Source organism: Neopelma chrysocephalum, unplaced genomic scaffold, assembly GCF_003984885.1.
Source record: "Neopelma chrysocephalum unplaced genomic scaffold, ASM398488v2 Primary Assembly neopelma1_75, whole genome shotgun sequence".
NCBI lineage: Eukaryota > Metazoa > Chordata > Aves > Passeriformes > Pipridae > Neopelma > Neopelma chrysocephalum.
Window position 1 is genome coordinate 1784722 of NW_020897736.1, and position 15438 is coordinate 1800159.

A 15438-nucleotide genomic window follows, 5' to 3' on the forward strand; every position below is an offset into this window, starting at 1 on the left:
AATCTCAAGCCCAGGAGTCCACTGTGACAAAACCACAGACAAACCTTCCTTTCACATGCAGACATAGTGAATTAAGGCTTGTTCTGTTCACACTGCAAACTTGAATGGGGCTGCTCTCTGAGGATGTATGCAAGAGCTGGGGAGTGGAAATGGAGCCCAGTACAGGCACAGACTCTCTGACTGTGAATGGTTAACATCCAAAGTAGTAGAGCAAGAGCAGCAGCTGGAATATTTTGCTGTGTGTCTGCAGTATTACAGCTGTTGGGTCTGGAGGGTGGGCTTCCCAGATTTGGTGGATCTGTTCTTGACTTGTCTCGAGCAGATGAGTACCAGACCACAAAAAATGTGACTCAGCACTGAGACTTCATCTGTCTTCATTTTCAGTATAGAGCCAATAGGTAGGAATACAAAAATATTTTCAAATATCTTAGAAATTTACTTTATTAAAATAAATGTCTGCATATTCCTCTGTTGTAGGGAGGATCTGATCTGATTATTAACAGCTATGGGCCTGTGACAAAGGCTAACAGCAAGAAAAGGTGGCTGTTCTTCCAAGATACTAAGAAGGTGAAGACTGAGGAGGTAATTGCTCCAATGGGCAAAGATGCACAATCTTTACTCTAATACCCTGTGTTTGCAAAGGAAGATATGTAGTTCTCTATTTATGGAAAAGCATAATTAATGGTCTAAGTTTTAATTGGATAGTTTCAGTTATGTTAAGGTTGGTGGTGTTCTATCTCATAGTAAAGTCTTATGAATATTTCATTTTCTGACAGATATTGTCAGGACACTGTAACTCTTTACAGTTGTCAGACACTGCAACTCTCCACAATTAACTGATCACTTTCTTGACTTTGCTTTTTTATCTATGAGCAAAAGGATTTCTGTGTACATCACATGTACCACATCTGCAGACACTTTGTATAAATATAAATACAAATTAAATACGTATTTACAAATAAAAATAATATTAAAATATAGAGAATCCTCTCCTACCCTGACAGCCAAAACTTCTGTTTGCTGAAAGGAAACAAAAGAGGGAAACTAAATGATATACCCAAAGTACTGAGGAAATTGAGAATCTGAGTAGAACTGTCTGGCTGCTGAAATTGTTGCCAATTATCAACATTTGCTATTTGGTTGAGAAAAATAATAGTTTAGAACTGAAGTGTTCAACCGAACCTGGAACAATGTAATGCAAATTCACACCTGTGGAGCATGTAACTACTCTTTATTTCATTGTAACTTGTTTTGTGCTCTTGTGTGTTTAAGAAATAGAAAGTCTTGATATCCATGTTGTAAATTCATATTCAAAAGTATTTCCAGAAGCAGCTGTGTATTTTTGATGCCTCTATATGAAAAATATTTGCTATCACCCCAGGAGTAATGCTTAAAGAATATGCATGAGGGGACAGGAGGGAACTCTACCAAGTGTGTTTTTAAAACACTGTTCAGGTCTCTGCAGTGAAATAATTTTTGATTACCCATGCAAATCTAGAAGGATTATTTCATCTATTATGGAAGAAAAAAGTATGAGCAAGACTTGAGATTGATTCTTCTTAAACTCCTGTAGGAAAGCCCTGGTTGTTCTGAAGCAGTGCTGTTAGGAGCACTCTGGTGGAATAGAAGGCAGGAAATGCAGTAAAAATTTCAGAGGTTCAACAACCCTTTTCTCTCTCTTTTGGTGTAGGCTCCGAGGAGGTTTGTGCAGGTGTGTCTGTACCAGCCAGGCCCCCCCGTGCTGGTCAGCGAGGACTCCCCCAGCTCCCCGGGCCAGCAGCCCAACTTCCAGGGGCCCTTCAGCATCGCTGCCGACACGGAGCACTCGGCCAACAGCGAGGGCAGCCACGAGACCGGCGACTCTGGAAGGTTCTCTCATGAATCCAACGACGAGATACATCTCTCCTCTGTGAGCAGTGCCACCCCTCCCACCAGCAGTCCTTTGGTGAGCAGTGACTTGGGTACGAGCACCATGAGCCCGGCCATAAGTGACTGCACAGAGCCTCCCCTGCTGTTTGCTGCTGACCAGACTCCTACCTCACCTCCTCAGATCCACCCTGCAGGGCAGAACTGACATCCTGGGGCCACGCCAGACATTCTGACAGTATGTCTGTTCGAAGGACAATGAACAGGAAGCCAAAGTTTTATTGTGGAAAGCCTGACTAACCTAGCAGGTGATCCATATTTCTGTTGAATGTTTGTTGTTTTTTTTTCTTGCTTTATTTTGATTTGTTTTTTTTTTTTTTAAAACTCACTCATTTTGAATGTTCGGTGGTCAAAAAATGTGAAAGGAGTGAAGATTTCTGACTAAAGTTAAAAATATGTCACTGGAGCAAAGGGAAGGCTGTTGGCCCTTTTGCTGACTATCTACCTCAGTTTGCCGAGAGGTGAACTCTGAATGATGACTGCTTTACCTCATTTGTGTTCTAGTTGGTCTCAGCTATGGAACTGATGATACTTCCTAGTAGTGTTGTTTTGAGTTTTTTTGGGTTTGGTTTGGTTTTTTCCCCCCCCAGTTGTGTGTAGAATGTGTATGTGTGTGTGCATATGTATGTGCTCAGCGATCGGGGAGTTGTATAGGTTGGTGAACAAGATTGTTTAGCTGAAGCTCTGTCTTTGAAAAGAAGGAAACCTCAGAGTATAAGAAGTTAGGATTCAATGTGGTTGACACAGAGTATGTTAAAAACTGGGAAAACTGGAGCTTCCACATGTAGAGAGAGCCACATGAAATCTTTTGTACCTCTTGATTTCTTATAACCCCAGTAAGCCTAGGACAGTGCCTTTTCCCCAGATACCTGTGCCAGCAACTGCTGACAGGATGTTTGCTATATCCTTAGGGCTCTGGGACATGGTGGATTCCCCACAGTGTGACAAATGTTGCCCCTTTATTCACAGTTAAGGCTAAAAAGCATGGCAAAATGAAGAAGTACTCAGCATTTTCAAACAGCGTGGCCCTGCCTGAGAGTCATGGAAGACATAATAATGCTGAGTATTCCAGTATCACAGTACTTCTTAGCAATGGTGCCTTGCATTATATATTATGAAATTACTGATTTGCCTTATGCCTTTTTAGTATTCATAAAGTTGCTTTGGAGTACAGAAAGATGCCTTAAACCCTTCTTAGATTTTTTAAAGTAAACTGTATCATGAGTTTATAGTCCATTTTTACCCAGCTTTGAGTGCTGATAAGCACTGCTAGCATTGTAATATGTCTCAGAGCTGTTCTTAGAATGCAACCCCGCTCCTTGCCTTCACCTAGTGTGCTATTAGCCAGGAATTTTAGCTCAGGGAGTTTACCATATGCCAATCTAAAACTCTTAGTAGGCTACCATGAGAAATAATAAAGCCAGAGCTTTAGTTGAAGAGTCTGTTGAAAGAGGTGAGTACTGCTACTGCCTCGAACCCATGCAATTCCTGTTTTATACTACCTCCTTTAAAAATTATTCTAGTGTTTTTTGGGTTTTGTTGATGTTGTTTTTTCCTGTACTCAGGGAACAGTTTGTTACTTTTAAGCTGCCTCACAGAAATGTGGAGCAAACTGACAGGGTATCATTTTGGCTTTTAATAGGAGAGAGCGAGAGACAGGGAGAGGGCTGGAATCATCCAATGTTAGGAACTTGCCTGTATCTATATCCAGTCTTCTTCTCATTCCTCCTCTTTCCCTGTTTTACTTAAACAAAAAAAAAGAAAAAAAAAAGAAAAAAAAAAGAAAGAAAGAAAAGGAAAGGAAAAAAATTAGGCATATGTTTTTACTCAAAGAAAATGTTTAAATTGTAATGTGGTGAGAAATCAACCATAGGAACTGCTGGCTCTATTTAAGTCTGTCAGAACTCCATTGACTTTACTGGGGCTGAGATGTCACTCTCCAGGTGGGCCAGGCTGACTTGTGTTGTTCCTCATGTATCAGTAGGAGGTAAGAAGTTGTTGGTCAGCCCTACTCTTCTGGTGGGTTTGTGCTGAGGAATCTGGCTCTGGTTGCTGGAGTTCTGTTTAGAACTGTTTGCTAGTTCACATTCACCTTCCAAAAAACAGTGTTGATTCAAATGCTTTAAAAATAATCTTGTACCAAAGACTTTTCTGTAGAAGAGAAGGAAGCCACATGTTGTCCAAAAATAATTAAACTAGGTAAAAAATTATAGGTTTGAAGAGCTGAATACATTTTATTGTATAAGTAGTTACTAACAAAAACCAATAGGGCTTCTTGATTGTAGTAGCCAATTGCATAGGTGAATTGTATGCTTCTACAATTTTAACTACCTTGTTGTTACAAGAGCCTTTAAAGAAAGTTATAATACCAGCAGATATCTCCAAAGAATTCCAAGTGTAATTTTTTTTCTCCAGCATGTAGTTGATTAACAATACAGTATTAAGAAAAATATTTTTGAACAGTTTTTTATCTACTTGCTGAAGAAAAAGAAAACCTTTTCACCAAAGATTTATTTTTGGTCTCGTCAGGCAGAATGTCTAGTGTACAGCAGAGTACTCTTTCTAGTTAGGAAAAGTGTGAATTAATCAAAATTAGAGTAAGAATGTGTAACTGTAGCATGAAGTTTCACACTTCATCTTTCAGAGTAGCCTCTTTTGTTAGTCTAATTCAGAAAGAGCTGATATGCAGATGGTAACTGCTTCTCCAAAGACTTGTTTGCTGTAAGTACTGCTAATCAGATGTAATTTTATAACCTTCATTACAGGTAAATACTATAAATCCACTTTGCAGTTTAACCTATGGATAATTTGAGTGAAAAAGACTTCATATAAAATCTGTCAATCTTCTACAGATGTTCTAAGTTCAATAAGCCAAAGAGTTGAAAATACTCAGTGTATTAGAGACCAGAACTCTATTGATCACTTAATGTTTTATCAAGGTACTTCTTATCAGCAAATAAAGAAAACCAAAGATATTTAAGGTTACCTCAGCATATAGGCAAGCTTAGTTAGGCATTAATTATTCTGTCTTTTTCTTTACTTTTATTTTAACCAAATATAATACACTTCTCCAGAACCCAGTCTACATTCATGTGCTTCCCTCTGGCACAGAGGGATTTGCTACAGAACAGAAAATACCCTCTCCTCAAAATTTATAGCCTAGCAGTAATATATCACAAGATTTTGTGGTAGGAAGTTTGTCTTACAATTGAAAACTCCAACAAGGTAAGCAAAGGAATCTCCAGAAAAATTGTGTAGAAATCGATAGTTTATTTATTGATCTCAATAGCAGAATCAATCCTTCATGATTGTAACAGTGCAGAAATGGGCTCAGAGTTTAAATGCTTCACATCCTTGAAGCCAATACAGGTAATTATGAATATGATATTACAGATATTAATTTTCTTAAAAATTTGTACCTGTGGCTGTCTAAGGAAAGGAGTTTTTTTATATGTAAACTTCTTAATTCCATTTGCCCAGAAAGAGCTGGCAGAACACAGCAGGCAGACTGGTTTCAGGTTTTCCAGGTGTTTTTTTTCTTGGTTATGTCTGTAGAAACTGGATCCTGGAGAAAAAAAATATAATTTCTTAATTATGAATTTTTCTAAATATGTTCTGAAAGATGAACATAAATGTGGAATTTAGTGTTACACTATGTGAATTGATTTTGTTTAACTGTACTGAGAACTAAGGAGCCATGGCTGGTGTAATGAGTGTATATGCAACCCTTGTGTTTTAAAAAAAAGAGCAAAAATTATGTGACTTGAAAAGCATCAAAACTTACAGAGGAAACCTTGAAAGCTGACTTGCAATGCTAATTGTGTTTCTTAGTGAGGACTCTGCCCTTCAGCTGCAACAGCAATGCCTGTTCTGCAGAGCCTGGATCCAAAACTAGGTGCTCAATCTGCCCACAGTTCCACTTGTGTACTTTCTTCATATTTAACAAATAAAAAGTATTTTCATCTTTTAGGAATTATCTAAGAAAATTGAGAATGTGTATGCTGTGTAGAACAGGGCATATCAGTTGATTATTTTTGTAATAGTTCTGCTTTTGTAAGAGAAAACTAAAAAAATCTACATATCACTTTCAGTAATTTCCTATATTAGCTCTGCATTTTCTGTATAACTGATGAGATTTTTAACAGAAAAGGGTATCAAGAGATTACTTTGCCTGGTTTTAATTATTCTTATAGTTCATTCTTTGGGTTTAATCCCATGCTTTAGACTATTAGCTTCATCTTGTTTGCTTTATTCAAATAAGGGCCATCATCCTGTTTCTTTTTAAGCCAATGGGAGAATTAATTTGTATTTCAGTTTTACATAGTCAGGACAGACAAAAGAAGCTTTTTGTTTGTTTGTTTTTTAAATCTCCACTGTATTATTATTTTAGAAGGACAGAATTCTTAAGTGGTTAAAACTCCCACTGGCAAATGGATTTTTGGAAGATAACAAGTCACCTGCATAAGAGGTCCACTGTAACTCTCCATGTAACTCTACAGTCTCAGCCTGTAGTAAATACTGAGTAATTGAAGTCAATTTACCTCTTTTTCCTTGCAAATTAAGTCAACTTGAATGACTTATCATTTGCTGCAACCTGGGTTGCAGTTACCATGGAGTTACCATGGACTGCTGGGTCTCAGTAAAATGTTACTCAGAGCAAACCTGGAAGACCTAAGACCAGGAGCTCTTGCTCGTTTTATTTGTTACATAAAGAAGTTCATGCAGGGAAAAATCCATCTCCTAACATTGGTAGGTTTGTAGGGCACTCCATGTTTAGCCCAAAATCCCATTTATGCCAACCAAAGAGAGCTGCACAAATGTAACGCTGGTGGAATTTCTCAGAAATCAATTTACTGACAGTATTCTCATAAAATTGAAAGCAGAATTACACTTAGTAATTGCTGCAGTGGTTCTTAGCTTGAACAATTGTTACACACTTACTGGCTGCTGCAACTGCAGCTCTGCTAATAGCAGACAATTCTTAAAGCAGAGGGATTTAACTGTCTGCAGGAAATACTGAGCATCTTTCTATAATAAAATTATGTAACTATATTTTGGGACGTGTTTCAAAAAATACTGTTCTTCAATACAAGTTCAAACCCAAATTATTTTCTGTTCATAGGGGCCCATATGAAAAGAACAAAAATTCAAATGTGAGTAAGTGGCTCAAATGTGAGTAAGTTTATTTCTTTGGAATTCCTCTGTACTTATGCTGGTCCTAATTGACTCAAAAGGGATGTAAACCTGTGCTTAAGGTTTTGCTGTGTTGGGCCCTCTGGTTCCACTGCGAGTTGGGCTCCTTCAAAATAAGTTTTCTGGTTTTCATGATTGCATATACCCACATTGCACCTGCCTAGTGTGTTTTCAGTGAAGACTGACTGTATATGAAAAACTGACTTATACAAATGTTGCTTTTTGATTGTTTGGCTTTTGGTTTTTGGTTGGTTTTTTTTGTTGGTTTTTTTGTTGTTGTTTTGTTTTGGTTTTTTTTTTAAGTTGTGAATGACTTGCCAGTGTAGGAGCCAGGTATGTATCTCATATTGTGGTGTTCTGGATCCTTTCACTCCGTGTGCCATTTTCTTCTAAGGGCAGCAATGGCTGACTGGCTAATGGAGGATGGAGCTGAATTGTATTAATTTTATATTTGTCTCAGGGGATCAGCTCTGTGAATTCCATTGGGTGAGGGAAGCCAATGTTTGCCCTGATTTGAATGTAACTTTTTAATGTCTTTTAAAAACTATTTTGTTTAATAATGTGGATTTGTTTTTCTTTTTCTAGCATTCTAGTAAATGTTACCTAGTGTGTTGGTTCATTTTTCCCCTCCAGGGTTGTTTATATACTACCCCAAGGTCATGCCAAAAAGTAATAGAAGTTTAAATGCCAAATGTTTATGGAACTGCTGTCTAAATACTGATTGATTGCACAGTTGAAATAAAAGTTTTCCTTAGTAAAAGTGCTACTTGCCGAATACTTTATTTTCAGTGTGTCTGAGGAGTGGCTCAAAGCAGAGAAGTTGTAACTACAATGCCTCATTTCAGGCTGGGCAGATAGGGAGATGTTGGCACTTGAAGTCATAGAAAGAGGTAGAGAGTAAACTGCACGTGCCTTGTCATTGAAATTCATAGAATTTTCCCAAGCATGTATTCATTTATCACTTATGTACCTGGAATTATTCCCACCCAAAATCTCTTGTGTCCCACTGCTGTTGAACACCCATGCATGATCTCTGCTTTGGCTTCACCTTTTCCTCCCCACATAGTGAAGAAGATGGTATTTGAACCCCTCTCTCTCCACAAACCTGCATGCTGGAGCCCCAGGTAAACACGTTCAGATTTGACAGAGACAACATATTGTTTCTACCTGAAAGTGGAGTGTAAGCTTTATTTCAGCCCCATAGTTTAAATCTCATTTACATAGGAATGCACCAGTAAGGCATACAGAAAATGCAACTAATTGAGAATCTAGCTGTGCCTTAGTGAAAGGGATACCATGCATGGATATCTCTAGTCCACAGGATCTCCCTTGGCTGGCAATAGAGGCCTGGGGGGCTGACGCACATTTGGCTGCCAGCTGCTCTCTGAGAGACTCCTGCCCATTCTTAGGTGGGAATCCCCATTTGCCCAGCAAGAACCAGCTGAGAGGGTTTTCTGGCAGTGCTGCCAAGTGGTCCATGTTCCTCAGGGTTTCACCGGAGAGATGGCTCAAATGTCACTGGAAGTTGACCAAAATTCCAGGTGGGTCCAGGGGATGCTGGATGCTGTAATCATCCCCAGTTTAGAAGGGTGAAAGTGAATTTCTGTGTGTGATAGAAGACAATCTTTCCTGTTATACTCCTCCATGGGACATTTTAAATCAGTGCCCAGTGCAATGGAGTCTACTTTACTTGGAAATAGGCTGGGGACTCCCCAGAGTTCATGTTAATAGAATGGGTTTGAATTTCCTTTTATCTGCATGGCAATAGACTGGGAAAAAATGATTTTCATGAGTAAAGCAGCAGATTTCTGGCTAGACTGCCAGGCGATTGCACCACATGAAAGCAGGAAAAGTGTTGCATACACTACAGCTCACTACAGCTTTTTAACAACTTGCATTTTGGTGTGCTGATCTAGGAGATTAACTCCTCTGGTTTGCTGAAATCTATCACCAGGGGATGAGTGACAGAGCTCAGTCTATGCTGCCTCCTCACTTTTTGCAGTTTATAGACATATTAGCTTAAAACAATCCCACTGAACTACTTGCTCATAGCCTTCCCTGTATTAGGTTATGCAATTGAAGTTGGAAGTAAGATAGTTTACAGCACAGACTGTAAAATAATGAAAAAAAATCCATTAAAAATTATTCATGTTAGCAACCGTCATGCTTTGGAATAGATCCTGAATATTTAAAAGTCAGTAACAGCTTGCTCAGTCTCTACCAAATAAGACAATCTGGCTTTGCTTTACACAAAATCCACAGTCAAGGCAGAATGAATCCCCTGAGATCAAGATTTCCAGCTTCAAAGGGTAAGTTAACTCCAGGCTTGAGTTCTAAGCATTTCAATTAAAATTCTTCTGCCAAATCAAAAGCAAGACAACCTCTAGTTCATAATAGGACGAATTCTGATACCGGTTTTTACAACACTTTACAGAAAAATAACTACATTAAAGAGGAAAGCAGTCTCATTTTTAATACACTGCATCTGTAGCTTTGTGATCTACACAGAGTAAGACAACATCAGTGAAGAAGGTCAGCATGTCAGAAGCCACTGTAGCACAGCCTGCAATCACCATCAGTGCCCAGGAGCTCACCTGTGCCATTGTGAAGACTCAGAAGTCACCTCCATGATGAGCTTTTGAGCCCTGGCCAGAGATGGGACAGCACACTGACACTCAGCAGTGCCATATCCCGAGGTTTAGAAGTCTCACCTCAAGTTATGAGGTTGCCGTTTGTAGTTGGGTTGACCGGAAAACAGCCTTTTAATAGGAGCACTCTGCAACTTGGTTTAGCATTCAACAGGGTTTTAAGAGTTTCTGATGGTGTTCCTTTTCTGTAGCTCAGTGGGGCCAAAACTTAGAGCCCAGCCCCGCAGTCACAGATAACTAAATTATAGGGTCCCTGTAGGAACATCTGTATAGTATCCCAAAATTTCTGCCTTTAAAGTTCAGATTTGGAATCACCCCCACTAGACATATGTCAAGCAATTCAATTCAGTTTGGTGTTTGTGGACAGATAGCGCGTGTATTTTAAATAATTAGTTCCACATTCTTTTCTTGAAATCCTGGATTTCATGTGAATTTTAGCCTGGGGATTAAGGAAGCTGCTCTCAATTGTAATGGGGGAGTGCAGCATCTATGTAACTAGGTCATGGTGTACTTAGGCATATTTAGTGATCTGTTCTTGTGTTCTTCCCTACTTTTGTTGCACAATAAACAAAGGAGATCACTAAGTTGGATTTGTTAGGATGTCGGAATGCTGAGATTTCATAGTGGAGTTTTTTTACTGGATTTTCTAACAATGTTTGTAATATATTTCCTTTATTTGGGGTTTTGTAAGTGATGCAGTGTAGGAATTAAATGCTTGCCTCTCTTTTCATCAGACCATGATAAACAGGAAAATGCAAAGGATTCAAGACAATGATCCAGAAAGTGCAAGAAATTGCATTTCTTTCCTTTCCCCACAGAGTGTCCCCATTTCACTATTCGTTGCTCAACACGACCACCTCTTTGAGTAGGTAGTAATCCATTTTTCAGAGAAGCCCACAAAGGTTTGTTGAACATAAATTTGTTCTTTTCTGAAATTTGTTATATTGGTGTTAACATGGCAAACTGAAAGTTCCTTTTTACTTATTATAGAGGTTTTACGTTCCTTGGCGACTTGAAGATCAAATGAGGTTTTTTAATGCATGTGTATATATACACACACTGGACTTCTTCTTCCTAAAGTAAAAACTTTTGTACTTTGGTTTTTATATAAATATATATATATATATACAATAATTAAATGTAAGTTCCTAGTCAATATCATATTCATATTTTAATAGTTTAGATACTAATTAATTTTTATATATATAATTTATATATATAAATATATATATTTATATATATATATTATATATATATAATTTTATAATTTATAACTTTTGGAAAATTGTAGGTTTTAACTTTATAAGTTGTGTTGTTGGTAAGAGTATCTGAGTGCCTGAAAGTTGCTTTTTTTCTGAAATACTTGAGCAAATACATATTTTAACTGTATGCTGAAAAAGGTAAGTGTGCACTCAAAAAAAAAATCAATTAGTCTTGCTCAGTTTCAGAACTAAGAGCTTGCTTTGAACTTTAAAAATTTTGTTCCAGCATAGCTATGACACTGGAGTGCCCTTTGTACACATTTCTGAGACATTTTTTGATCAGTCCTCTAATAACTTGTCTTGCAAAGCTTAGAAAAATGTGTTCCATCAGCCAGTGATTTGCCTTGTGATTAGACAAAGGCATGATCATTCTCAGACTTGTGTCTGAGAAAACTAATGCATTGGACTACAGAAAAAAAATCTTACATTCTTTCATGGGCCAATTAATAAACCACTTTTTCCCTACTAACAGTTTTATATTCATTTCAGATTGAAGTTGAAACATGAATAAAAAATTAATTAGATTTTGTTTTGTACTTTACGTTTTGTGGCTGAATGGCTAATGCAGGAGTTTAGACAGTTTTAATTTTTGTTGATTAAAAGCAGAAACAAAACAGACGTGGGCTGGTGAGACCTGGTTTCCATCACCAGAACAGATGTAGTGTTCACCAGTAGGGGAGCAGCTTGCACTGAAATAGCTTCCATGACTTGAGCTCAGACTGTTTCACTTCACAGTTACAACCCCTCAGATGGGCAGAGAGATGCTCTACATCTGACAGACCCAGAAGGGACCTGGTTAACACATTTTCCCAGAGTATCAGCTGCATAACCAGCCAGACTAAAAAGGCATAAAAAGCACATCTCAGTGTGACTTATAAACATGCACATGTTTAGTTTTACTACCAACAAAGGGAGGTGTGGAGGAGGAGAACAAACGAGTCTGGAGGAAGAGGTGTAACTCCAGCAGAACAACAAAACCAGGTTTTTATTGTTGTCTTGGGCTTGACAGACTCTCCCTCCAGCCTTGATAAACAGTCCTATTTATCACCACAGTACTGTGGAACGTGTACAAGATTGTAGAGTTAGCACTTAAAGTCGTGTGACATGAAAAGAAAGCCTTTTAGAAAAATGAATGGCTGTATTTTTTCCCTCATAGCAGGTAGGGCAATCAAATCTACCAATGCTGGAATACTTTTATGAGCTAAGACGATCACAATCCAGATTTCATGAAATGTGTCCCCTTTGTCCAGCTCAACACTTTCTGTCCAGGTGGGAGAGACTATTGGCTGCTCAACTTTTGGGTCTATATGCCAGAAAACCTGCACAGGTGCTGCTGGATGGTGCTGCCTACCTTGGCACTGCCCTTCCGCAGGATCCTGCTGGACTCCCAGGTCCATGTCCTCTGCACAGGGGTCCATTTCTGTCTTGCCATGTAGGGAATCTCCTGCAATGAGTTGATAAATGACAGTAAAGCTCTATGTGCTTTATTTTAGAACATATTTGGCTTACATGAGAGAAAAACTTCTGTATTTTCCCCTGGTACCGGAAGTGGCAGAGTTACACAGTTCAGCCAGTTTCTGACTTTTTTCCTTCTGATGCTGTGCTTGCTTTTTTTTGGTTTTCTAATTTTATTCCTCTGACATGATATCTTGGCCCCCATAAATTCAAACAGAAAAAAATCTTTCATGTTTTCCCTTTCTAAATTCCATAAACATCAGTAAATTCCTCTGAGGTGTTTATATTTTTTTCCACTAGCACATTTGCATACAATCACATGTTGTCAAAATGGGCTTCTACGCTGTGCTACTCTCTGCTCCTGAGATTTGCGTAGATACATGTGAGAAGATGCAATAAGTGTTTTTGGTTTTTGTTTTTAAGTGTTAATGCTGTATTGTGGATCCATGTTTCATTGATATTTCTCTCCTGAAACTGTAATGCAATGTTGAATGTTCAGATGCTACGACAACGATTGGTAAAAAAACTTCCTTTGCCTTCTGGTAGTTTGTACAGAAAGACTCAATAGCCTTCCTTTGAACCTGAATTCAGAAGGAAGAGAACCTAGAAGTTATCAAACCAGCTCCTCTATACTTAATAACATTTGTAGGTCTGAGTCACTTGGTTGAAGTTACTGTCATCTCCCCAGAGCCACCCTTTTCACAGTCAGGGTGAGTTCTGAAATACTGAACAGCAGTATTTGTTCACAACTGGCTGGGAAGAAGAGCTTTCTGTGTGGTTGGTTATTGTTAAAAAGAAGAAAATTATTTCAGAATGACAGAATCACTACAGTTCAGAGGACCCTGGCAGTCGACTTCGAGCCCAGCCTCCTGCAGAAAGCAAGGTTAACACTGAACTTGGGCCAGGCTCTTCTGAGTTTTGCCCAGTTGGGTCTTGAAAACCTCCCAGAATGGAGGTTATACAAATTCTTTAGTTTCTTGTCCCAAAGCTGGCTTAGCCTCAGAAAAATCATCATGGCTAGGCTTCACGAACGAAGATTTGGGAAGGGCTCTACCCACTTTTCTTGCAAGCGTGTCGGTGGCTAAAAAGGCCAATACGAGAAAGGCAAGTCCGGTTGCAGCCTCAGAAAAATACCTACCCCCCATGCCCAGCCAGTTGGAAGCTCATTTGAACTTGAGTCTCATTTTTCTGTCACACTCTTCTCTTAAGAGCTTTGTCTCTCTTTCCTTGGTAACTTCCATTAAGGTGTTGGAAGGTTGCTACTATCTACCCCTAAGCTTTCTTAATAAATGCCAGCTTTTGAGAGGAAGAGGAGTAATTTCAAGGACAACCAATGAGCAGTGAGGCTTATCAGGTGGTGAACAGTGTGTCATAATGAGAACTTCCATAGACTTTTGGGGAATATTTGAGATGATGTTGTAGGCACCTGAGCCAGTGAATAAGTTCCTTTCAGACACTGCATCAGCTATTTCCAGTGAGGGTTTAGAAGTACAAAGTTGATCCAACAGGATTCTCAGACTGCTCACAAAAGACCTGAGTACAAGTTAAGGCTGAATTTGGCTGAACAGCAAAACAGACATAATTTTTTTGCAACTAGAGCACTGGGTTAAATCTGAAATCCCAGCTCCCATTTCTGATGCAGACAATCTCCCCGTAGGAACCTTTATAGACTCAGTGACATCAATCTGCGCATCCATAATTACAGTCTACATGCCATTACACGGCAGCCGTGCGCAGAGCTCGTGCAGCCCTGGGAGAATCAGCCAGGCCTGCAGCAAGCTCCGGCACAGAAAATGCAAATGTCTTTGCAGATACGGCACATCTCCCTCCAAATATAGATGAGCTCACACCCACCCTGCTAATAACAGGCTATACTTCTCTTCAGTAAGATTACACAAAATTAAGCAGGAGATCCCGTGAGGACGCTGGCAGTACGCTGTACTTCGAGGTACACGTGTTCTGGGATCTCTGCAAAGTGAGAGACTGTGGACAAATAAAAACGGTGTCTAGGGAAGCACTAAAATTGACATAAATTGAATTACTTTCTCCACTTCATTTAGTTAGACACGTAAAAGTAAAAACATAGTCATACCAATACCTTAACCTGCACACAAACATCACTTCTCCCTTCAGCAAAAGTGTTCCAAGTACTGGAAAAGTACCAACTATCCACCTAACAAGAAGGTATATAAAGAAACAGCACTGCTGGGAATTGTGAAGTCAGGCATGTGAGCAAACCCCGTCCTGCACAGCTGGGCATTTTCATCCCAGCTAAGGAAGGATAAATCCTTATTCAAAAGGTATTTTTAATACAGTTGATTAACAGTGTTGATCTAGATCATAGGTGAACTCTGTATGTAACACCTCTGAAACGCAGCCACTTCAGAAAACCTTGGCAGAATGTGCTTCCTCAAAATTGCAGTGACACCGTCAGCGCTTTACCAGTCACTGTGTGTTTTTCAAGGGTTCACCAACAGCGCGATGGCACCAGCCGGGCCCAGCGGGTTGTGTCGTACCCTCAGGCCAGAGACCCGACTGGCGGCTGACACCTGTGAGGGCCCTCCCGCCCGCTCGGGAGCCGCCGGAACGCGGCTCTCCAGCCCCTCAGGGAACACCCCGCGTGGGCCGGGATGACCTGGAGCCGCAGCCCGGGGGCGGGAAGCAGGCGTGAGGCACGTGCCGAGCCGCGAAACCCCTGACGGCCCCGGAGCGCGGCCCAGAGTCGCTCCCGAGCACCGACTCCCCTCACGGCGGCCCCTGCGGGGGGCGGTCCCTGCCCCGCTCCCGCCCCGGGGGTGCCTCGCGGCCGGACCGACCCCCGGCGGTGGCCGAGCGGAGGGTGGCGGAGCGGGCGGAGCCGCCCCGGCGCGGCGCCTTTGTTCGGAGCGGCGGCGCGGCCGGGGCCGGCGGTCCCGCCGCGCTTATGGCGGGGGCGCGGGGAGCCCCGCGGGCGC

General features: G+C 40.3%; 2 protein-coding genes across 2 annotated transcripts in view; both read left to right on the plus strand.

The window, feature by feature from the left end:
• Positions 1-2929, plus strand: part of PRTG (protogenin) — a 78546-nt gene extending 75617 nt beyond the window's left edge. The window contains 2 exon segments of the mRNA XM_027688477.1: positions 478-582; positions 1691-2929. Coding sequence (XP_027544278.1) covers positions 478-582; positions 1691-2074 — 489 coding nt within the window. The 3' untranslated portion in view covers positions 2075-2929.
• Positions 2930-14965: 12036 nt separating this feature from the next.
• PYGO1 (pygopus family PHD finger 1) overlaps positions 14966-15438 on the plus strand; it is a 13904-nt gene continuing 13431 nt past the window's right edge. Inside the window, exon 1 of the mRNA XM_027688505.1 lies at positions 14966-15035. Within this exon, the coding sequence (XP_027544306.1) occupies positions 14966-15035 (70 nt within the window). The remainder of the gene's footprint in view (positions 15036-15438) is intronic.